Source organism: Convolutriloba macropyga, unplaced genomic scaffold (assembly GCF_964194025.1).
Source record: "Convolutriloba macropyga unplaced genomic scaffold, txConMacr16.3 SCAFFOLD_2305, whole genome shotgun sequence".
NCBI classification, from domain to species: Eukaryota; Metazoa; Xenacoelomorpha; order Acoela; family Convolutidae; genus Convolutriloba; species Convolutriloba macropyga.
Window position 1 is genome coordinate 6,620 of NW_027452453.1, and position 26,790 is coordinate 33,409.

The window sequence follows — 26,790 nt, forward strand, 5'->3', positions numbered from 1 at the left end:
ATACAGATATTCCAAAACATTTGTTTTCAGCTGTCTTTTTCTATTGTTCCCCACATTTCAGACAAATCATTATCTGAGCATGAATGCTCTTTTTGGTGAATGTGGTTACTTTCTTTGCGTCTGTAACTTTAAAGTAGTACCAATTTTGCATCCAAGATTGGTCACGAAAAGCTCAAACCGAAATTATGGTTAGACCAAAATTATGGTTAGACCTAAATTTCAGACAGCTTCACGGAGGCAGGGGATCAAACTATCCGTAATTGTCCGGTCAATCACACACCTTACCTCTCGTCTATCACGCCACACAAAAATTTAAAAGTTAAAACTTTTTGGTTCAAGATGTTGAAACATTATAAAGGAACCTCTCATATTTGTTGAGAGAGTATTTTACCTAAAAACATTTCCGGGAAACCAAAGCTAACCAACTTTTGTTTTGTTTGACCATTTTTTTCCTTTTCTTTAGTAAGTTCACCTAGTTTAATGCGCCAAAGTATAAAATTTTAGAATTTTGCTTTTGTTTCAACTTGCAACTGTTTTTATGATATTTTCACAAGGTTCATCGTTGTTGTGCAACCTTTCCTCATTACGTGTATAGTTGACCCTTACAGTCTTTTGTCAATTTTGAAGGAAGGTTTTGGAGCTTTTCAAACGGAAATTGGGGATTTTTTGTTCTTAGAAAATTGATTCCATTTTTCCTGTGCAACCAATCGAATCACTTTCAAAACAACTTATCAATGTAAATGCAACTTTTTTTTCACATAGTCAACTCAATAGGTCTCAAGCGTAATTTTTTGACAAACAATTTTACTTATTTTCATTTTAAAAGTTTTGTTGTGCGTAGCATCTTTAATTGATCAACTGAGAACTGAATTTCTATACCGCCATATCTGTGCTTTCAACGCATTTTTAATTGAGGAGTTAATAATTAAAATTCTTGGACACTGTTTTTTATTGATTCAGACGCTCATAAAATAATGATAAATTTTGTAGCTAAGTTGAAAAGTATTGAGAAAATGTACAAGCGTTTGATTCAATAAAAAACAATGAACACGAAATTTCTATAATATCCAGAATTAAGTTACTTGATTTGAATTGTTTGAGTAGACCGCTACAAGTGGGCTTCAAAAAATAAAGATAAGATTTAGCCGTTTTTTTCTGTTCCCAATCGCAACAGACCCATTTGCGACCCTTGCATTGACTATTGCGCGACCGTGTTCTTGTGAGACTAAATATTTGGGTCGCCATGCAATACGCCCCCTCCCCTTATGTGACCCAATATGGTCTGATCAGCGGTCGCTAGGGTCTGAAACTTCAGCTCAGATAAGCCTTTTTTGTTTACTATTATTATTGCACTATACAGACTGGACCGAACGAAAGAACGAGATTCAAAGAAACCGACTCTTGGGAGAAAAAAGCGCAACTGAAAACCCAGAGAACCAGACGGAAAAAAGTTAGGCAACCAGCTCAACTACCTCATTGGAAAAGCAAAATTGATCAAAAGTGTGGAATGACATTTTCAATCCCAAAAATGCTTCTTCTCATGGTGTTCTCAGTGGAAACTAAATTTGGTTCGTACCATTTATTCAATATTTTAAGCAGTGGATTTCCTGGTTTCCTAATTCTTTCGTATAGAATTTATTTTGCAATCTTTCGATATCGAAACCCTGAGTTGTCATTTCCCAACAATAAAAACTGAAAATTGAGATTACAAAGTACAGCATAAGTTCTATAAGTTTTGGGTGCTTCAATTAGAGTACTCGAACTTAAAAAACTATTAATATTATTAATCTATCTTTATAAATGCTATGCAATTTTCAAGGATGAATTTTGTATTGAGATTAAAAACTATAATGACCTGGCTTTCTACCTGTTGCTAATGAATTCATAAATGCAGCAACATAGTTTACGTTAAAAAAAGTTTATTCAAAAAAAGCGGTCTCTGGCTATCGAACTGAACAAGAAGGCAGACCAAACAGAGTTCTTAAAAAATTTTTTAACTCAAAGTGGTTGTTTATTGATGTGTTTGGTGAAACAACTTAAATTAGCTCATGTTGAAGCGGAAAAGAGGTTGTAAGATCTCTACGTTCATATATGTTTTTTAACTGCTCTCAAACAAAGTTAGTACCACTTATATTAGTTATGTGGTCTTTTTCATGCAATTTTTTGCCTGATAGGTCTTTCGTCTAACCCATTCGATTTTTTGTTCTCAAAAACAAGATAAACAGGTAGACCGCGGATGGCATTAAGTTCTCTTGGAGCCATAAGGCTTACTATACTCAAAAAAAGAATCAGATTTACCAAAAATGTTTGGAGACAATTTCATGGTGTGAAGGGCGGTTCCTAATCTTCAAAAATTGATCCCCCTCAGTCAACCCACCTCACTCACCCACCCCCGCCATCAGACCCCCCCCCCCCATTACCCCACCCCCCAAAAAACTCCCATTTTCACCCCCTGCATCTATCGATTTGAGCCCTCTTGTCATCTAGCCTTCGCAACCCATTGCTCGACCCCCCCCCCCACCTCTTCCCCAACTCTTGACCCTCCCACACACACACACACACACACACACACACACACACACACACTCACACACACACATACACACACACACACACATAAAAACATTTTTTTTTTTCAAAACATAAAGAGAATCCTCGCTCACAAGTGTGCAAAAAAGTGTGAGAAAAACCGTTGTTATAAAGTTTTTAAGACCGTACCGTTGACGGCGTATCGTCAAATTTCTGACTTTCGTATTTTTTGCATTAATTGATGCAAAACAAAAATTTTTACCAAAGTCTGGGATATAAAAATAGGGTCTTCCCCATTATAGCCCCGCAAGAAATTGTAGCTCCCATTATGGTGGTTTAACGGTAATTTGGAGGGGTTTATATTGGGGAAAAACCAGAATTATAATGTCCAAAAACAAAAAAAATTATTAGACGCTGGATTATTCGTTTCATCATCTATAAATATCATTTTGCGTCGCTAAAATTGGTTAAGCGTCAGTTATATTGGGCACGTTAAATTGGGTGCGTAATACGTCAATTTGCCCATACAATGTGTTATTCTTACAGTTATTGCTTCAACGTTCTTTTGATCTCATAATTATAATCGTCACAATGTCTCGCTATTTCGGTACCTCACTTTTGATCACGCTTTTTGTGAATGGATTCATTATTCCAATAAAGATGTCATTAGAATATGATGAGCGATTTTTTATCACGGAATATTTGCTGAGTGCTAAACTATGGGCTTTTGTCTGTCACAACAATGTCAATAAAAAAGAAAGGAAGATTTTTAAGTATGATTGAGATTTCTTTTGAGTATCCCATTTAGATAAATTTACATATGGTTGAGATCCCATTTAGCTTATTTACTTTTTAAGCAAGCTCTTTTTTAGTCCTTTGCAATTTGAAGAAAATAATATTTAAGAACTTCTATTTGATGAAAATTTTCCGTCAAATATCGGCAGCTTGTTCAAATTTTTTGAGCACCAACACTCAGTTTACCTTCCGCAATACGTCAATTCATTTTTTCCGTATTGTTCAAATATTTTATTCAAAGTTTTTTCTGTTCAAACAACTTCATTGAAATCGTTTGATTTGTGCTGTCAAAGTCAGAGAAAGTTATTTGGGAACAAAAGCTTATTTCAGAGGGGGGTGTTTGCCCATGAGACTAGCCTTTCGTTTCTGGGCCGCTCTATTCCACCCACTTTTCTAGCCCTAATACCCGGTCTTAATTTCTAGAGGGAGCTTGTCATAAAGAGTGCAAATTAAGCCAAAGTGGGTATTATAGTACTGCATTATTTATCACCTGTTCTAAAAATTTAGTCTGAAGAGAGGTGAATTTGAATAAATTAACCCCCTTTGTGAGGTATTGATTAAGACATTTTATATTGATGTAGTTTGAAATTGTTTTAATATCGCTTCAATTAGAATTGATTTGCAACTGTTAGGGCGTTCAAATGAGGGCAATATTGGAAAGACACTTAGATCAAAGCGATAACGGATTGTTTACCTTATTTACTTTTATTTACTTGATGGAAAATAAATAGACCTTAGTAGTTCAGTTCCCCCTCTCTCTTCTCTAGAGCTCTTTCTCTCTCTCTCTCTCTCTCTCTCCCTCTCTCCCTCCTTACTGGATGGTGAGATCACTTACTTGCTTACCCCAATAATAAGTGCATTAGCTACTTGAGACTGGCTTGTAACAGGAAACCTTTTAAATTGAAACAAATCAAAGTGAAAAAAAAAGCGGCTAGAAACAGCTTACAATAAAGAATTGACTTATTTATATTCTCAGGAAACATCGCAATTTGAACGGCGCATTGAAAATAGTAGACTGCAAAAAGAGACCAAGTATAGTTCCACTGGCACAAATTGGGTTGAAAACTTCTGTTTGTCTAAGGAGAGATAATTTCGTCTTCAAAATGTCAACAAACTTGTTACCGTTTGTCTTGCTATCTGCAGTTCTCTGCTTTTCCTCACTTGGTTAGTAAACTTCAATTCATAACCAGTTTTAACCAACACTTTCATTAAAAAAATAAAAACAAAAGTGGCCAGTTTTCCACAAATGATCCATTAACTGACACCCGTAATCAAAAATTGACATTGATATTGAAAGATTATGCAAGATCTAACAATTTCTTGCAACTGTATGGTTATTCAAGTGAGACTCTTGCGCTTACACGAATACTCCACGCTATCAAAACCTGACTACAGCTGAACAAATGATTGATCACCTAAAGAGCGTATTTTGTCATTGATCAACTTACACAACATCAACATTTAGCATTCAAAATTAGTCACAAAACATCTAAAGTATATCCCATTTCCCTGATAATTAAAAGGAGACCTCCTTGTAATAAATTTTTTGAGAACTAAAAGTGAAATATTCCGGTTTCGGTGTGACCAAAATCATTTCCTCAATTTGATTTCAGAAATCGTGAAAAGGTTTGAACAGATCTTAAAGATGACAGCCCCGCAATATAGTTAAAACTTTTTGAATTGTGAAAAAAAAGTTATGGCAGAGGCAAGCTCGGCATATTTTTTCAAACCAAGTCAAAATTGAAATTCAGCAGTTTCTCTACAAAAATAACTCCGAACTATTTTGTATTTTAATAAAAAAATCATTTATGTCAGCTTTAAGAGATCTGAATACCTTTCTTCATCGTTTTTTCGACATTTTTGAGAGGAATCAACTAAATAATCAGGGCCAATAAAAAAATTTTATTCTATTGTCTATTATCTATCTGTGCTATTTTTGTCTTCCGCAAAAGCATCCCCAAAACGTAAGATTATAATTTAGTCCAGCTAGTTGAAAGTTGAATTCAAAATTTAAAAAATACTTTATATTTTGCTCTCCAACTCCTTTAGCCCAAAAAACAAAATTCTGGTTTTTTTGCAAATTATTTTTTGTCAAAACGGGTTGAAAAATAAAAGAATAGTAGCTAAATATTTATTGAAAGTAATTTTGCTACAGTCGCTAAACTTCCACAGTACAACTGCCATTACAAAAAAATTGTCTCTAACTTTTGTTCAATCATGTCATCCCCACAGAGCACTTGCCATTACAAAGTAAACCACAAGGAAAATTTTGGCTGCAAATAGTAGGCACCCAAACTGCAGCGCGCAGATACGGAAAAAAACACCAAAACAAATCTAACGTCTTCTGCTGCATCATTCTGTTTATTTCAGTGTCTTTTTCTTTGCCGTGGCACTCTTTTGAGCTGCCTGAATAAACTGAACGTTTTCAATGACAAATTTACACGTACCAAGAAAAATTTCGATAGCGAGAAATGTTTTTGTTTAAACCAAAAGAACTGGTTTAACGCAAAAATAATGAGTTTTTTCAGAAATTGAAGAAGGTTAACATTTTTAGCGCTATTCAAGATAACTGTAACGGCTGCTCTCATAATCGTTTGCGATGAGGAAAACTTCACACCGCCCAGTTCGTTATAGCAATTCCAAATCGGTCCGGATATTTTGTTTTCCCGGTCCAATTTTGTATCTGTATATCCGCTACACTCTAATCGTTGCATTACAGTATCAGTTGATAACTATTTGCTAATCTTACTTATTTAAAAAACAAATGGAACTGGGTTTGCTACAGATCAAGCAATACGGGGTCTCTATCAATACCAGTTGCATACGATAGGGAACCAAACTTAAGACAAAGATATAGCCCATGACATGTTTATGCAAAAATATTTAAATTTACACTTATGATGCGCGCTGCTCTTTGTACCATCGAGTTAAGATACCACGTGACTATAACTGAACTCTAACTATAACAAAAACTGTTACTAAATATTTGCTATGAAAACAGAAAGGGGACAAAAATGAACAACTAATACGAAAGAGTCTTCTTTCTCAATTTTAATGCTGATTCATTTCCTTTCTCAGCGCAAGCTATGCAAGGTATGCGAATTCGGGTTCAACAATCATCCAGTAACAACTTAAAAGCATCAAAATGTGCACAACATTGTAGAGTTTTCGAGAAATTTTCAGAAAACAGACTCTTGTGTCTTATTATGTATTAATTATTATGTATTATTTCAATTTCTTCACTCACAATATACTGTTTGAAAACAAAAAAGAGATACACCGTAAAATAGTTATGATACAATGAAATTATGAGCCAGTCGGTGCAAAATTATGTGTCCTGTACAAAAAATTTGCTATTACAGCTGGAGCTCGGTATTCAATATTTTTAGGTCTTTAAACCTCGGAAAAAACTGAGGGACAACAAATATGAAGTTTGAGTAATATTTTAATAAATAGAAACAATTTTAATGGAATTTAGCAATGCTTTCCGGGTTATCTATAACTGGATTTTTTGCAAAGATTTCTTTCTTGAAATACGATAATTCGTCGTAGGTCATTTATTAGACCTATCTTTTGAGAAAATTCTGGTTTTTTGCTTATTATTTTTTGACAAAACGGGTTGAAAAATAAAAGAATAGAAAACAATGAAAAATAAAAGAGTCGAAAGATCACATTAAAGAGGCACGAAAGATTACTGCACGCAAGATTAGAAATCGTATCTCTTTTGCAATTTAAATATATTGGTACATGGAGAGATCCTCCTTTCAGAGTTGATTTCGCGGACGCTTTAATCTTTGATCTCTGATCCTTTATTATCTTATGAGAGAAATTAAACTACTCCTGATATATATATATATATATATATATATATATATATATATATAACCTGAAAAATACGCCGTATGGACCTTGAGGCAATTAATAGATAATTATAATTCATTTTTGTATCTGATATATTTAAACCGTTATTTGTGCCAACTTAAGCCAATAAGCGCCACGGTATGTGGGTAATTAATTTACTGTTTTTGAATATAACCTTATTGATTTCATTTTCAAACAAAGATAAAATTTTTATATAGGTTTTCAACAAAACAGTAGCAGAAAATTTCTATAAAACCGAAGCAACTGAAAATATGTTGCTCAGCAAGAAAAACACTTGTAAAAAGGCTCGTCTTCAACACCAACTGTATGTTTCTACATCACATGAACAAAAAACAAACATTGACAAATCTTCCAGATGGCCTGGGAGAGATCATCTATAAAGCAAACTTCATTTTTATTAACAGTAAAATTTAGAATTTTTCACAAAGATTTTCTGAATCAAATGAAACCAAAGTGTTTGTTAATCAGGATGTTTTATCATTGAAGAAATAAATTACTTCTATAATCATGGCTTTGAATTTATTTTATCAAATATATCAATGACTGGTATTACTACAGTTGGCTTTACTAGAAGTAAAATTTTTTGCTCTTTTGAACCAAAATTTGTATTTAACACAATTTTAAATGCCTAATATTATTTTAATTTCGTTATGGAAAGCAGAATTAGTGTTCGTTTTATAATCTCATCCGTTAACCAAAAAGATACATTTTTTTCTTAAGATTCGTGATATAAATTTTTTGTATACATAACTTCTTTCTTTTTATTTGTTCACCAACGTTCAAAGCCACCAGCCTCAATATTTTGTCAAGCATGACAAGGCAGTTGCCCAAAATAATTATTTTCCAAAAATTTGGCTATAGGAAGCGCCGCATGGTTATCATGCAGTCTGAAAAACGGTCCTTAAAAGGTCATAATTACCACAGTTGGTTTTAGTAGAAGTAGGTTTTTCTGTTATTATGAAACAAAATTTGTATCTAAAACAGTATCATTTTCAGTTGACTACATGACAATATTTGCAGTTGAGGTTTTTTAGCTCCAAATAAATTTTTTCATTGCTAAATATTTCAAAAATTTTTTGAACAGCCATTTGCGTATGTGATGGAACATTTTTTTGTCAATCCTTATCATGTTGAGAATTTAATGTCTCTCAACAAAAAAGTGCAGATTTGTTGGATCAAATTATCATTACTGGCCAAATCAGACGCCTTAATTTCGTTCAAATTCTCCCTTATTTTTGACCAGTGGATTTAATTACAGAAACTTGAGCTACACTTAAACTAACCCGTCAGTGTTGTACACAAAGAGAATTTAGAGCCAATTGATGGACAAAACTGATGATACTAAATGACATACACTGACAGAATTTTGTCAGTAAATTCAACAGAGCATGAGGAAGCAATTTTAGATTCCCTAATTCTAATATATTTTTTAGTTCACAAATATGTTTAATCAATGATTAAATGCAAAAATTTAATGCAATTCTAATAAATTTAATCAGCAAACATAAATACACTTCCGGTACCGAACTCCAAGTGTAAATCAGTACTGGGCAATTGTAAATGCAATTCTCCTTCGTAACATATTTTGCTCGCTTTCTCGCTTGAAATTTGTTTCCTTCAAGCCTATATTAACGGCGCAGGACAAGTCTTCAACAGTCATTGTGGCGCAGAAAGGGGGCGCACAAACGTCTAGACAGAAGAATATCGTGGGCTTGATCACTGTACGGAACATTATTTTTGCGCTTGGCCCAAGTCTGACTATATTGAAATCAGACTGAACGCAAGTCTGGCAGGTCAAAACAGTGCTATGAATCAGTCTGTGATTTAGTGATCACGGCTTGCATTTATATTGGCCCCGTCCTGAAACGCACTCGGAGTTAGGTACGACTTGCTACGTGAAAACACTTGCACTAATCCGTCGGTGTTTTCACCAAAAGGCGTTTGTGGACAACACTGACTTAATTCCCTCAAAATATTTCAATCCGAGCCAATTTAGTGAGAATAAATGTTTTCTACTGAATTAAAGTCTTAAAATTGCGTCTGAAATGCTCTTTGTACAAATCGGTCAGTTATGACCAATTTAGGGGGTCTGTACTGACCACTAATGATGCCTTTGTTCATAATTCTTACAGTTGAGATAATAAATTGTGTTTTGTTGCTCAATATAAAACTTAAACAAAATATTCTATTCTAACCTTGTCTTTTTGGACAAGCTTGGGCATTATCCAATTAAGTCCAATTAAGTCAATTTAAACATATTGTCAAAAACTTTTTCTGCTGCATTATAGGGAGTAGCCAAGCATCCAGTCTTAAAAGTGTTATAATAAGTTGATTCAGAATAAGTTTAGCCTGTCGAGAATGTCATTAATTAAATTCTTTGTAAATCTAGCAGCAGGAAGTCTTATAGTCCATTTACCATTTGCTATGTTGTACTAATTTATTCAAATTATTTATCTATACAGGTAAAATGCTTCAACTCAAAAAATTTCACAAAATTGTTTTGCTCTAATTTTTTTAGGTTTCATTTTTAGGTGTTCTTTTAATTGTTATTTGAAACGTTTTGATTTCTGTCAGTCAGATTGTTCTTTGTCGATAATGTTTCTCAGATATGATTTTTGAGTCATGTTTGAGTTCTTCGGTATCAAAGATTCTTAAAGTAATAATACATTATAATGTAATAACTATATTATATGGAAAATTGTTCAGGTTCAATTGAGTTCAAAATTATATAATTGAGTTGCCAGACCAAATTGGCCAGTGATCAGACCAATGCAGACCATAGCAAACTCTCAACAGAATATTCCAAACTCAGGTGACCTTTGATCAAATTTTCGTATAATCGAATACATTTTTGTTTCCGAAGTGCGCTCGAACCTATCTCTGATGATACCATACCGTTCAGGACCGAAACGATGCCTATAATTGGATTGATCGAATTATGTCCAGATGTTCGTGTGGTCAAGCCCCAGGCCACTTTCAAATCGTTCTCCTTCGGTGGAAATAACCTGTGATCAGACCAAAAACTTCTTTGCATGACCAACGCCTTGAAATTCCGCTAATATGTTGTTTTGGCGATTAAATTTTGTTACAGCTAATAGAGCCTACGATTTACTGGTAGTGTATTCGCTATGGTTGCACACAAGGTGTTGCATATTTTGATGATAATTATCAATTGTTTTTTGTTTGTTTGAGAGCAATATTTTCACCTCAATAAATCTGCCTAATTCCAGATATGGGTGTCGGAAAAATACTAAAATACACCGAAGGATGTCTAAATCTATATATATCACTTAGTTCATTTGTTCCTCCTTGAGGAGTTACTGTCATTTTCAAGACTTCAGCGCATATATCTTCTAATTTCTAACTCTTCTTAGAAAAATAATAGTTAATCGATGCTTTGGTGCATACATATGCCAATTGCTAACATCTAAAATGTTTTAAGATATTTTATGCTTCAGACAAAGACGTTGACGCGGGTTTTTGCTCAATGCTGGAAAACCAGTTGTTTTCTCAGTACTCTGACTCAATGCCATCCTCACAAAATTGAATTTTCGATGAAATAGTTGATCATCCTGGTTTTTAATCAGTGAGAGGTGTCAACACATAATCTATCGATTCCGTTAGAAAGAATCGCATTGAGTTCTCTTGGAAGTTTCAAACGAAATTTTTAACTACTCGATACGTTTCATTATAGAAAAAGGGCATACTGTCAATTATGAACCGAATCTGTTAAAAATCGTTTTAAAAAAATGAACATTGTTAATTTCCTCTGGTACGCCTAAGAATAAAATGCAAATGGTAAAAGAGGCAATGTAAAGTTAAGAATATCACATTATGTACAATTATAAAATCATTAGATTACAACTAAAACAGTTGACCATACATTAGTAAAACAAGGCCTATAATGCGAGCATAAATTGTTCTCACAATTTTGTATGCACATCATGAAGATTAAAAATGAAAATTAAAAATCTAATGCTCTCAATGTCATCTTTCATATCAGTTACTTTTGGGTCCTTCATAAATTCTTTCCAAAAATAATCTTTCAGATCTTTTTTAAGGAAGCTTTCGATGTTGTTTTCAGTCCAATATTAGAAGGCAGACTATTACAAATTGGAATGGTTTTTGCAATACAAGAATCAGTTAAAAACTTGTTGTTCTTTCTTATATCGAACAATACTTTTTTGACCTGTCATGTTGTTTTATTCTCATGGTAGAGAGAGGTTTTATATGCTGGAAGATAGCTTCTGAGTAAGCGAAAAAATTTTTTGAGCAATGATTTTTCAAGAAAAAAGAGACTAGTATTATTTTGTACCGAAATTTGAGATCTGTGGACCGATCGCACTTTCTCCTATTAAAAATGGTTTTTATTCCCCATTTCAATTGTTTTTTTAAAGTTGTGTTTTAAAGTGAGTAATGACTTTTGCAACCCTATCAAAATTAGAGCGGTATATTGTAGATGATTTATTAATATAGTATGAAGTAATAAGATTTTCGTTTTCTCTGGAAAATTGTTACTTAGTGTATTTTAAACTTTTATTCCATAAGCCATTCTCTGAAGAATCTTTTTCACAAAATTTTAGTTTGTTATCAATAATTACGCCCAGATACTTGACACTGTTTGATTCTCCTATTTTTCATTATCGACATTCAGAACAGTATTTGTTGACCTCTTTCTGGTGCTGAACACAATATATTCTATTTTTTGTTTGTGCACCATTAAGTTGGACTTTGCAAAAAAATCGATGATGTTTGATATGTTATGTTCAGGTTTTGTTTTTGATGATATTTTATCAGTGTCAGATGTAAAAAAAAAAGTATCGTCTGCATACTGGACGACCGTGCAATCTTTTTCTACAATCTTTGCAAAATTGTTGACATATATGTTAAATAATAGAGGTCCTAAAATAGTACCCCGTGTAACTCCTCTTTTCAAATATATCCAGTCGGATTCAGCTTCTTTTAGGACAACTCTCTGCGTTCTTTCCCTCGAATAATTTTCTATCAAATTGGTAGCATGTTCGTCAAAACCTATATATCATGTCTCCGTAACAGTATTTTGTGGTTTATAGAATCAAAAGTCTTTGAGAGATCTAAAAACTCACATGTAAAACATTTTTTCTTGTTGAGTTCTAATCTTATTTGTTTTGTCGATTTCAGGATAGCATCAATTGCTGAAATTTGTCTTCTATTACCAAACTGACTAATAGACAATAATTTCTACGTTTCTAAGAAACTTGTGATCTGTGAACTAAATGCCTTTTCAAAAAATTTTTGACAAAGCAGAAGTGACAGAAATAGGCCTGTAATTAAGTTGGTCTTCGGGATTTCCTTTTTCTAAAAGTGGAGTTACACAAGCTTTATTAAGATCTTTTGGAAATTTTCCTTCTGTAATGAACTGACTAGTGAGATAACATAGAGGTTCCGCTAGCACTGCATTAGGATCCTACATTGCCCAAGCTGGTGCTTTTGAATGACCGAGTGGTTTTCTTGTATGCAATGAATCTATGAGCACATTTGTTTTGTTGATTGTTATACATCGGAACTTGAAAAACTTTCTCGGAGCAGTTTTAGGAGGAACGTCGTTTGTATGTTGCAAGCTAATGAATTCTTCTAGAGTAGAAAATCTGTGATTTAGAAGATTTGCAATTTCCACAGACTTTGTTATCTTATTACCAAAACTGTTTAATAAGGATTGAATTCTTGTTTGAGTCTTTTCTTTATTGCAAAGATCTTGATTAATTCTCCATCTGACTTTTTCACGGTTTAACTTCATAAAACATGAGAGAAGTTGTTTTTTTTTGACGAATTAAATTGTTTTTAGTTTCAACATCGCTAACTCTTGAAAACGGTTTTTTTTGTTTTCTCACATAGCCAGTTTTCTTGAAGCAAAAATTTTGGTTTCTATTTTCTAATATAACAAACTTTCATTTGAGCATGTAGTGCTAATGCTCTTTAAATTATTCTTTGAAATGTAAAGAAGTCTCCAAAATGAATTTTCAGTACAATTTTGGAACGCTATGGCTGAACAGCTTTTTTGTGAAAAAAAATTCTTTTTTGTATTTGATTTTAGGTTCACATGTTTAATAATTGCGATTGTTACAAAATGATCAGTTTTCAAAATTGTATCTGCTACCATGCCTGTTTCGTAATCGTCTGTTATGATGTAATCGATAAGAGTTGAAGAAGAGTTAGTCATTCTTGTAGTCATTTTAATAATCTATGGTTTAAGATCATATTGAGAAATTACAAATTGCAGCAGACTTTTGTTGCGCTTTGTAAAATAGTTTGAGCTGTAGTCTCCAGCTAGTATGACAAATTTTCCTTCAGCCATAGCAAGATCAGTTCCCAGGACCAATTTTTCCAAAAAACTTCTTTACAAGTTTTTTTACGCATTTTTATTTTTGTATGCTCAACTCATCCCAAAAAATTTCAAAATTTGTATCCGGAGAGCAGTTGAGATCATTGCGGAGACGAGATTTTAAAAATTTCGGAATGTACATTATCTTTTCGAAAACAGTCTTGAATGATTTCTTTCTCAGCAGGTTGTCCTCCAAAACTTCTGGCGTTTTGATCTAAAATTTTTATTCTGGAATCAATTCATTCTAACACTTTCATCATAAGTGTAATTTGCAAAATTGGTCCTGGATTAATTTTGATATTGACACTTTTTAGTAGAAGGCACCATATAATTACCAAGAAAAAAGAAACGTTGAATTTGGATGCTAAGGCACATTGTTTGCTGTTACAGCTTCCTTTAAATGAAGATATTCGAAATGCTTAAGGAAAACTGCAAAAAAATTCTGAAATACTATCGGAGATAGTATTAGTACTCTTCAGCTTTCTACTCTAATAGAGTTTTTATTGAGTAAATACTCAATGTTTTGATGATATAAAGAAACATATTCCGTAAACATATTTTTATAGCTGCGAGTTTAAAAGAGGCTAATAAATAGAACGCATTGTTTTGCTCAGGAAAATTTGCAGTTGAACTTTACAAAAAGTAGTTGTGTTTTTTTACATTTAATATTTAATTAATCAAAAATAAATAAATTTTGTGTGCTCTTAACTTCATATGAGGGCATTTTTGCGCGGTTGAGGCCACCTTTGATTAGATTTTTCTGTATTCTTCTCAAATGTGCCTCGATTGTCCCATAACTAAATCAGACCGTCCCATAAACTATAATTTTATGTTTTTGTTTTTTTTTAAAAAAATACGTTTTGAATGCCTTGGTCTTCAATTGCGAAATTCAATTCCAATTTTCAATTTGATATTAATTTATTTGACACAGTAGCAAAATCGCCACAAAAAATTTTTTGAGAAGCATTGTACGGACTATCATTGTGGAAAAGTTATATCGAGAGAACTCTGCCGGATTCAGGCAGCTGATCAAATATTGTCTTTCCTTAGTGTTGGTGATATTTGTTCATTTTAATTTTTTTATGATTATGATGTTAATGTGAGATTTAACTAAGATAATCCTGGAAAATTATTCAAAGTAGTTTCTGTCAATTAGGCTTTTTGCATATAAGATGGACTGTGCAATATTCAAAAATGTTCGATTAGCTGAAGAGTAACGGATTCCCCGCTTGTCGCACTCAAATATGTTCTTACCCGCGGGTAAATTGAGTCAATTGCACTCGAGGGAATTAAACGATAGATATGTGTCAACTAAATAAAATAAACACTAGCGCTGTATTTTTTTATTGTGCACACGGTAACCTTTTGCGCTGTTAGCATATATTAGTAACCAAAAAATACAATCAGAGTCCAAAACTCTGAAAGAGTTGAAACATGAAAATTTGAAACACAACCAGAATAAAAATATTCTCGAAGTGTGGAATTTTTGACACACAAATAGAATTTAAGCAATTTATCAAAGGGTAGCCTGAAAAATTTTGACTGAAGGAAGTTTGGTGTGGGTTAAGCAACAACGTAAAAGAGTCAGGAGCTAGAAGTACAAACAAGGTAAAATCTGTAGTATCAATGCAGCTATAGGAAAGCAATTACATTGATTACGTGATTACCTTTGCTAAAAACATATAAATATTGCAGACTAGAAAAAAATGACTGAAAATCCGAGGCGTCAAAATTTTTATTTAGTTGTGCATTTGAGCAATTTATTCAATCTTTTTGTTCAAATTTGAAAAAGAAAATGATGTTAATTCTTTTTGATCCGATCAACTTAGTCAGAGGTGTTACTATACATATACCCAATTGCTTTTTAAATTTTCTACCCTGTTGGTTGTTGAGGTAAATTTCTGCGAAACTGGTCTATCTTGTACTTATATTAGAATATCTTATTTGCTCAAAGGGGCTGAATTTGCTATCTATGTTTAACTTTAACACCGAAAGGTTGCACTGAATGAGGTCTGAATATATTGCTCCCTTCTAGTTCAGCTTATTCCTCCTTTAGGACCCGGGTCGAGGTTTGGCGGTGAATTTTCGTAAGAAATGCGGTGAAATGCGGTGAAAAAAAAATTTTTTCACCGCGTATTTCTTACATCTTTTTGCGGTGACTGCGGTGAATCGCGGCGAATTATTTTTTTTCACCGCGTTCTCAGTATTCTTACAAAAAAGAATTGTCCTCACACGGGTTCGAACTTCTGACCTCCTGCATGCCTTCAACTGCTTATTCCACTGCGCCAACTGTCACTTAGTTCGTTGTTATTTCTTGTGAATTTAAATCAGACTGACTAAACTTTGGAAACCATATGCGGTGAATTTTTGTAAGAAATGCGGTGAAATGTGGTGAATTATTTTTTTTCACCGCATTCACCGCATTCACCGCATTTCTTACATTAATTGGCCATAATAGTCTATGCGGTGATTTTTTGTAAGAAATGCGGTGAATTCGGTGGTGAATTTTTGTAAGAAATGCGGTGAAAAGCGGAGAATTATTTATTTTCACCGCAATCACCGCAATGACCGCATTTCTTACGCAAATTCACCGCATTCACCGCATTTCTTACGAGAATTCACCCTAAAACCTCGACCCGGGGAATAAAGGTCGTTTTTCAAGACTTTGGTGCATTTATATATATATATATATATATATATATATATATGTTACTTTCTAACATTTCTTGAAAAAATCATAAATTCGATCTAAGACAAATTCAAAATAAAAATTGGGAAATCAAAATTGTTTTATTCTGATATTTTTCAATTTATGGCATAAATTTAACAGCTTTGAATGGCATTGTTTTGGAATTTCTAATTAGTTACGTTGTTCCAGTACTCTGACTCAATGTCATCTTAATAAAAAAATAACTTTTGATGAAAATTGTCATAGATTTGAGAAAAATGGGTATAATATTTAATTTTCCTGGTTTTTTTCCTCAATGAACGGTGACAACATCTATCCACTTTAATAGGACGATTGGAATCGAGATACCTTTGGAGTTTCAAACGATTTTCTCGACTACTCGATACTTTTCATTAAAAAAGGTAAAATTGTCAAATGTGAACCAAACTTCTTAAAAAACGTTTCGGACTCTATAACTTTCTACTCTATAATTTTACGTAAATACTCAATATTTTGAAGATATAAGGAAACAAATTCCTCAAAAACAGTTTCATAGCTACAAGCTTAAAAGAAGTTAAAAATAGAACGCATTAATATCCTCAGGAGCAGCTTTTTCCCAATTAATATTTAATTAATTTGTGTCGCAAATAATTTTTGACCATATCTAATTAAGAGGTAAATTTCTTTTTCCAGTACCCGGGATGAACGTTAGTGGTAAACATTTAGAGATCCTTTATGATTCCAATTAAGACATACACAATTTCTTAGAAGGATCTTTGAATGATTACTAAGATTCATAAAAGATATTTATAAAATCACTAAATTTTATATATGATGTTTCTATGGTTACTAAGATTTATACACGATTACCAAGAATCAATTGTCTTTGTATGACTAATCAGAACCATTCATGGTCTTTGTTTGGTTAGAGAGAACCAAAATAAATATATTTTATGATAACATGAAAGTATATATGGCGTTTGCATGGATAGCAAGAAACTATTCGAGACCATCTGAAAAAGCATGGGACTCACTGAAAGAGTTGATTGATTTCTTGCTATCAACTCTATTTCCTATCTTACTTTATTATCCCCTTCTGCATTGTTTCAACTAATTTTTTCCTTCTTATTTCTCAAACACAACTTTTTCCAATATCTTCTTAGCAAACATAGTTATTTTTAAGTTTCTAATGCACTCTTTTTCAAGAAAAACAATGTGGAAAGCTCAACAAGAAACTGAAAATATATCTCATTTTCATGATCCCACAGGCAAAGAATGAAAAATGTAGAAACAAGACGCAAATAGATCTAGCGTAGAAATGCTAAAAATTTTAGCGAAGCATTGGCAAAATTCCATCAATTCAGCTTAGAAACTATTGAAATTAAACTTAAATTTGAAGTTACATTTTGTTTTCATTTTTTGCAATAGATTTTTCATTGATGCAATTAATATTCGTACAGGTTTCGGAAAAAAAACAGTGCATCTGTGCAGATATACGCCAGATCCAACTCGTACATGTTCTAAAACTGCGAATTATTAAACTATAAATTTTGTATTTAGTAACGAGTAGGTCATTGGAATCCGAATCCGGCGGCAGTCCCGTCCTCTTTCTGAGTGACCCAGAAAACAACCATCCACACCTTATCCACTCTGGCAACAACCCAGACAAGCGACTGTGGGACTACCAGTACAAACGCAACTCCGGGCTACCCGTGTCCCTTGGGGCAGAAAACCCAGATGAGAAGCGTCTTTGGGATTATCAGTACAAACGGGCCGTTGGGTTGCCAGAGGGTGTTGCCACGGGAGGGGATGAAAAAAGGCTGTGGGATTACCAGTATAAGAGGAATGCAGGGGCAGCTGGTGACGTCATAGGAGAGCAAGAGAAGAGATTGTGGGATTACAGAATGCTGCCTAAAAAGACGGCCGCTTTTGCGTGAACTGATTGTGAACAACCTGACGAGTACAATATAGGATAATGTATGCGAGATGAAATGAAGCAATTCGAATGAAAATTTTGCTCTTTTTAAACCCCCAATCAATCATATGACAGCCTGATTTGAATATCGTGCGATGAAAATGCACAATTATGAACACAAGCTGTAATCGCCATTTTCAAATTGGAAAATAAAACCTTCAGGAAAGACTTTTTTTGAAGCACTGCTTATGGCTGAGCTGCTTGATATTGATGTTTTGCTGAGTTTATTGCTGAGTTTCCTTGATTAACATAATATAACAAGAAAACACCGGCAGGTTTTATTACTTGAAATTATAGGTATCGTTCAACAAAAATAATTTTGGACTTCAAATTATTATCAGTATTGCTTGCGAAAACCAGGTCACATTCTGCATATATTGTGCGAGTTTTAAAAGAGTGCACGACTTGAAAATGAGCGTGGAAAATTCTGCAGTGGAAATTCATTCAAGAAAAAAGTTGTCAATCGTATGCAGTTTTCTTCAAAAACTGCGGAAGCAAAATCGTGCTTTTAGATGTAGCCAACCAGGTTTTGTTGATTTAAAAATTGTTCGGTGAAAATGGCCATTAAAATCCGCAGTTCTGTACTTGAAACTCACCTTGTATTGTATTAGGGGCCCTATATATATACTCAAGTAAACGAGAAACAGATCATCCAAAAAAGCAGATTCTTTTGTAAATTATCTATAATTACTTAAAGTATCTATGAGAGTTTGAAATGCATGGGGAGCAAAGGCCCCTACCACAGGAGTGTTTTTTTGAGGCAAAACCAAACGGAATGACTATTTGGTTGGTCTTGCGCTTGTGATTCTTTCTTTGTGAAATTTGCGTCGAATCAATTATCACTAACTACAAAGATCAAACTTTTTTGCAGAGCAAACTTAATTCAATTACAATTATTAATTTCTATATATATATATATATATATATATATATATATATATATATGTGTGTGTGTGTGTGTATGTGTGTGTATACATATACTTATATATTTATATATATATATATATATATATATATATATATATATATACACATATATATATATATATATATATATATATATATATATATATATAAACAAATTTCTGGTGATAGAGAAAGGCGATGGAGCTGCCATTTTCTTCTTTAAAATCAACATAGAATGTTAATTGATTAAAATACTCGGAACCGATTCCGTTCAATTAATAAAAGCTGCCATTGAGAACGTACGAGAACTCATTTGCTTTCCTTGTTTTTAAATGCCGCCAACTTGTACTAGTGAGGCCAATTTTTTTGTGGGTGAAAGATATCTCATCAACAAAACAGTTGACCCGGAAACACATATTTTGTTGAGAGTTTTGGTACAAACTCCTTTTGAAATATCAAAAAATTCCAAAACTTAATATATAAAAAGAATCCACTAGACGGATAGAGTCTCGTTATATTAAACAACAAGGATCCAGCAGGGCAGTCAAACAGTATAGGTACTTTGTTTGGTGCAGTTCTTTTTTAAAATTTGTGAAAGAGAAAGAGCAATTAAAGAAGTCCCTGTACCAGATCTTTACACAGAGGATTTATATTTGCCGCCAGTCCAGAAAACATGCCGCCAGTCCAGAAAACATTTCCAAAACATTGATCAGCCAAATTAGTAAAATCTAAAAAACCCTATCAATACATAAAAAGTCAAATTTTATTCCAGATATAAACTAGAGTTCAACAGCTTGAATTTAAAAAAAAACTTTTAATATGACAACGCTATAAGAAAACACTTATTAAACTACCGAACAATTCTTTTAAAAGCTCTTTAAGACCTGGAAATAAAGAATGAAAAAAAGAACTGATTTAGAGTCGGAAAATGTAGCTACAAAAACGCAATTTGAAGATACTGGTAGCTACTACTAGTTATACTGAAATCAGGATCATTATCAACAAAATTGCAAAAATTTGAAATCAGTCATCAACTCGAGAAACCAACATTTTGTAATGAAAATCAACTCAATATAGACCTGATGGAAAATAAATTCTTATTCTCCAACATGCGGAGAAAATTAACAGTGGAAATCACAACAAATGTTGTTCTCACGATAGAGATTTCTAGTAAAAGCATGTTTTCCAAAAATTTATCAAAATGTGAGGCGAAATGGTCGGTAAGTAAATACAAAGACGAAACTGGCCATGATTGCGACATTTTCAAATGGTTTCAACTAATAAAAATTTCTAAGGGTTTATCCAAATTGTCATAAAATTTGTTTAACGTATGCTTACGAAGTTTTCAGCCTCCAGAATGTCAGCCAACTACAGAAAGTTTTTTTTTCATAATAAAAAAACAAAATGAACATGACCCACGAGTTTTGTCTCTTCTGTCATACGGCAATGGATACCCTTCGTGTATCCATACCCGTATTTTACTTTATTTAGTTGTTATAAATTCCATTTGAAGGGCAAATGCCATTCAAGTTCAGTTGATGTATACTTCCTCCCATTTTAGTAGTTTTTGTCTGTTCACTCTGTCTGCAAAGGAAATACATTCGTTCACGACATAAACAAATCCAAGAGTTGCTTCCGTTATGCATGATTAAACTTTGAACAAACTTTTTTTCTTAAATTGTATCATTCTTAATCTCATTCTCCAATTTGCAGCGCTAACGCTCAGTTTAATTTAATTCTTGCAAACACTTCTCATTTGAGCTCAGTAGTTCGACTAGAGTCAATCGCACAGCGATTGCCCATTCGTTAAAATAATCATTTGAACGTAACAACTAAACTTGCCATTCGCGGCGCAAGTGCCTATCTCAACTTGTACGAGAGCATTTGCAATTCAATTGACTATACTCATTGTGAATGAGTATAACATGGCGCAGTCAGCAGCGGACTCAAAGAAAACACCACTGCACATAGAAGAATTTTGGGAGAAACCGACAGCAACTCCTCCTCTGACGTGGGACAAATGGACGCAGCAATGGAAACTGGCTCTACTTGCTAAGGAAGGGATACAATTAGACACCCTGTTAAATGATCCCCCTGCAACGGTGACTTACCCGCCTGAACCTACTACGAAGAACCGGTAGAAAACCACACACAGGCAACGGAAAGAGATCGTAAAGTTCGAAATCAGCAACTGAAAGTAAACTGGCAAAACCGTTGCAAAAAGATTGAAGAAATTAGGATTCTCTGTGGAGACAAACCGTGGGAAATTTGTGAGCAGAAGACGATATCGTTGCTATATCTGAGCATTGGTACAGAGGGACGGCGGATTTTAAAGAGCAAATACCCTCATTTTCAGATAGAGAAACAAGCTTTTAAAGACTTGTGGCGGGCAATGGAGGACTCATTCACAAAGGTTCGTAATATAACTTACGATCGTTTCGTTTTCTACTCGTGTAAGCAGCAGAAAGGAGAGTCGGTGGAAAGTTTCTATGGTCGCCTCATAGAATTGGCGGAAAATTGCACTCTGGGTAGTGAAGACACTACATTGATCCGTGATGCATTCATATTGAATATGCTTGATCAAGAGACACAAAAGGAATTGTTGAAGGAAACAGTAGATCCACCAAAAGCATTGGAGATAGCCATACAAATGGAAATGGGAGCACGGAATCAGCAGAAAATAAACCAAAACTTGATGTCAGGTACTACTTCTGTGAAATAATACTTACTTTCTTTCATTAATAGTAACCCAGTACGCAATCGTAACGCGAATGGACCTTCAACAAAACGAGACTTCACACGCTACCCAACTGTCCCTCAAAATTATCAATATACGAGTGTTTGTATGAATTGTGGTCTCCGTTGGAGTCACAATCATAACCAGATCTGTCCCGCGAATGGTAAGAAATGCAATAATTGTGGTATTATGGGTCATTTTGCCAGAAAATGCCGCAAACCGAAAAGTTCGCAGAATCCGATACAGAAAACTCAAAAATCAAATGTAAACCAAATCGATCAATCGCCGGAAAAAAGTGACGATGAAGAATCCGTCAACTATATAACAAGCTATCAACAATTGTATGAACAGGTGTACGATTCAAACTATGATAGTGATTCAGATGACTATGTAGCGGCAATTTCTTCTTATTCAGTTCATCAATTGGAACCACTGAATGTGGAAGTGCAAATGGGGGAAATAAGAACATCTGCTATGATTGACTCTGGAAGTGCCGTCAGCATCATAACAAAAAGTTTAGCGAACAAAATCATCCGATCCACAAAATCAGCCAAATGGACAGATACAACAGAAAAAAGGAATTTGAAAACTTTCTCAAATGAACCAATCAAAGTCATTGGGCACTTGGAAACCACAGTAATCTACAATCAATGGAAAGACACATCAGCGATGCTGACTTTGGTAGACGATGGGCACAAAAATATTATCGGAAGAGATCTGTTCACTACATTGGGACTTGCAGTTGTTCAGCAACAACCAGAAACTGGTAAATGTGTTTATAACATCAACAATTCTACATGTAAAATTGAAGAGACAATCGCGACGCAATTTCCACATCTAGTATCAAGAATTGGCTTATCTAAAACACCTGTAGAGAAATCAAAGTTTCATCAAAAGTTTACAGCAAAGCATCAAAAAGGTCGACGTGTTCCGATAAATCTCCAACCTAGAGTGTCAGAAGAATTAGAAAGATTACAGACTGAAGGTCATATCGAAAAACTATCTAGTTGCTATCACGAACATTTTATCTCCCCGATCGTAATCACAGTAAAAAAAGATCAGTCGATAAAACTCGCATTAGATTCTAAAGTACTAAATAAAGCAATACAGAAAAAATAAATACCAAACGCCTAATATCGAAATGTTAATTGATACCATCTCACAACACCTTACAAATACACAAAACGGCCAACAAGCATATTTCACCACATTAGACTTAAAGTATGCATATAGTCAACTAAAATTGCATCACGACACAGCAAAACACTGTAATTTTAACATCATGTGTGGCGAATCTACTGGTACATATAGATTCAAAACTGGTTTTTATGGACTTACAGATATGCCGGCAGAATTCCAAAAAGCTGTGGATTACACACTCATAGGCCATAGGCTTGCACAACAAATACTGTTTCTTGGACGATATCATAATCGTTAGTACCGGCACTGAAGCAGACCATTTAACATACGTTTACAAGTGTCTCAAAAAATTAGATGACGATAACTTAAGAATTAACCTCCAGAAATGTCACTTTGCTAAATCGGAAATAGAATGGCTAGGTTATAAATTTACACAGACTGGAATATCACCTTTAGAAAGCAAAACAGCAGCAATTTTAACAATGCCACCACCAACAACACTAAAACGACTTAGATCATTTCTAGGGTCAGTACACTACATCGGCAAATTTATACCACACTTAGCACAATTATGTCACCCTCTTAGACCACTTTTAAAGAAATCTGTAAAATTCATCTGGACAGACGAACACACGAAACATTTTAATCTGATTAAAGAAAAAATCGCAAACAGTACAGAAAATAGCCATTACAATCCAAAATTGGATGTTCGCGTAAAATGTGATGCTTCACGTTCAGGATTGGGGGCAGCATTAGAACAAAACACACCAGATGGTTGGAAGCCAATAGCATTCGCGTCACGATTTCTCAATTCAACGGAAGAACGCTACAGTATCAATGAATTAGAACTGTTAGGGATAGTTTGGTCAATCGACTATTTTAAATACTATTTGTACGGAAAAAATTTTACGGTAGTGACGGATCATAGAGCCCTATTGTCCATACTTAAAGAACATCGATCTAACAAATCATACAATAGTCGACTGTCTCGATGGATTGATAGATTACTTCCGTACAATTTCACAATTGAACATATGCCAGGTGCAAAGATGGGCCTCGTTGACTACATTTCCAGGAACCCATTTGCCAGAGCCAAAAAGATATCTACATACGACGAACATTTTGTTGTAGCAACAATTTCAAAAATCCGTTATTCAATAAAACATCTAATTATAAATAAACAGACAGCAACTCAAAAATTTAAAAGCATTTTGAAGTCAAATTTGCCTTTGCAAAAAGTAAAACGACCATTCGCACCGCAATTACCCACATCACTAAGTGTTAATTCACCTAATTGCAAGGAAGCATTTGCATCACAATTAACTACTTCAACATTGAAAACACCATTCGTACCGCAATTAACACTCCCCAATTCTAAAACTAATTCACATTCTGAACACCCATTTGCGTCGCAAATGCCACTTAAAGTTACAAAATTACAATTTGCACTAAATAATCGTAGATTCATTAATTCACATTCCATTAACAATTTCACTGCAAAAGAGGTGCAAATGTCAGACAGTAAAGAATTAAAGAATGTGAACAATCTGAACAATTATCCCCAATACAGCCCATTAATGGTATTAAATCAAGTAATCCGCCTAATAACACTGAATTAAGCGCGAAAGCACAAATTCCTAAGTATAAATACCACTTACACAAAAATCATTAGCTTTTTGCCCAAGTTCAGCCTACAAAACACTACTTTGTGAATAAACACAATAAATCTCTCCTCTCAAACAATTCAATAAACAGTATAAAAACAATGTCAAAGGCCAAAGCAACCCGCTCTAAATCAACCCCTACAAAGGCGAGAGTAACTTTCTCAGACACGACTCCTTCAACACCCGGATCCAATACAACATCACACACAGAAACCCCACCTGGCAGTATGATAGAGGAGGCCGACGACATTATGTTTACTGAGACACTCAATAAAGTGTTCAGTAAGAAGTTCTTGGCCATACTGACAGGAAAGGATGCGATACTAAAGGAAGTGAGGGACTGTGTGATCAGAAACGACGCGGATCGATTGCAAGAGATAAGCCCCTATCTCTTCTCGTATTGGAGAGATTTAAGCGTGAAACATGGGTGTGTCTGCCTTGACGAGAGAATTGCCATACCAAAATCCATCAAGGACGCGGTGCTGGAAGATATTCACTCCACACACCCAGGCAGTTTCGCCATGCTCTCCCTAGCCCAAAATATCTGGTGGCCCTACATCCACAGAGATATACTGGCAAAAGCCAGTGAGTGCAAAGCTTGCACGGATATTGGTAAGAACCTTAAATCAGTGATTCCGCACCGCAAATGGGCACCTCTATCTAAATGTAGTGAACCAAACGACGAAATACAATTCGACTTTGGTGGACCAATTTTAAATGAGAAAGGCATATAGCAATATTTTATTACAAGTATAAATAGATATTCCAAATACCCTACAGCAGAAATAGTAAATAATGCATCAGGCCCAAATGTTATCAAATTCTTAAATCAATATATATATATATATATATATATATATATATATATATATATATATCAACACGGAGTACCAAGAACTATTAGATTAGATCAAGCTAGATGTTTCACAGGAAAAAAGTTTGAGATATTTTGTACTGAAAATAATATTACATCTATATATGCACCAGCGAATGACCATAGAACAATTGGATTAGTAGAACGTATTATCCAAACAATTAAACGACAATTATCCTGCATGAAATCACAATTAAATAAAAAATTTAATTTAGAAACGTCACTAAAAGCAATAAAACAACGATTAAGAATATCAAAACAAAAAACAATAAATATCACACCATTTGAAGCACACTTCGGTAGAAAATGTAGCACACCTATATCAAATATCACAACAAAATCTGATAGTAAAAATCTCAATTATAATGCAATAATTAATTATCATTTAGACGAAGATACAATTCCGGGCCGCTCCTACCTGACAGAAGAACAGTGGGCGGATACGGCTCTATGTTCTGACACGGAGATTGAACGTGTCATTTGCGCCGCAACTACCCTTGCAAAAAATGAGCAAGAGAAACGATACGACGGAGAAGAACGTTTCATTAGTTCAGACGCCGTTTGCCGCCCAATCCCTTGCTCGGAACGTAGCGTGCAGGTGAAGTTGGCTCGCAAGCTACACAAAAACCAACGTCAAAAGAAGAACCTCGATGGCCAATGTGAGGTGCTAGCACCAGGAAGCACTGTGTGCAAAGTAAGCCCCACGACGAGTGTGATAAAAGAGCCACACAAACAAGGAGTACGGGTTAGGAACTCGGATATCGCTAAATTTGGGACACGGGCTGAAAGAGAAACGGAACTCACAGAATATATAGAGCGACGTCCGAAAAAGATCAACGAAAAAACCCTCGAACAAAAAATCCAGAAACACAAGCGAGATCTTATTCGAAAAACACTGGTGACAGAAAGATTAAACGTAATAAGAGACAAACGGACGATGTGAGTGTTGTTTCATCAGGACGGTCATGTATCTCTAAAGCCAGTAATATTGCAAGATCGTTAAAAATGAGAATTCCCAAAAGAAATCCGAAACATGACGAGGCATTCCTGAATAGACCCGATCTAACGCAAATACTTAGATTTAGCCCAATCGCACCGCAATTGGCTACATCAAATACGGCAGGACCATCTGGGGCGCAAATAGCCTCATCAGTGCAACCAAAACCTACACCCATTTTGCGGAAAACTTCAAAACGCCAACTCACAATTAGCGACACATGAGATTCTGATACTTCTTCAATTCGAAAAAGCAAGCGAAC

At 34.3% G+C, this 26,790-nt stretch overlaps 1 protein-coding gene across 1 annotated transcript; it reads left to right on the forward strand.

Moving 5' to 3' along the window:
- The first annotated feature begins 712 nt into the window (after nucleotides 1-712).
- LOC142357500 (uncharacterized) lies at nucleotides 713-18,376 on the forward strand. The gene is made up of 3 exons (XM_075409117.1): nucleotides 713-736; nucleotides 1,361-1,568; nucleotides 17,796-18,376. The coding sequence occupies exons 2-3, from the start codon at nucleotides 1,508-1,510 to the stop codon at nucleotides 18,170-18,172; spliced, it is 438 nt and encodes a 145-aa protein (XP_075265232.1). The 5' UTR covers nucleotides 713-736; nucleotides 1,361-1,507; the 3' UTR covers nucleotides 18,173-18,376.
- Nucleotides 18,377-26,790: the final 8,414 nt, after the last annotated feature.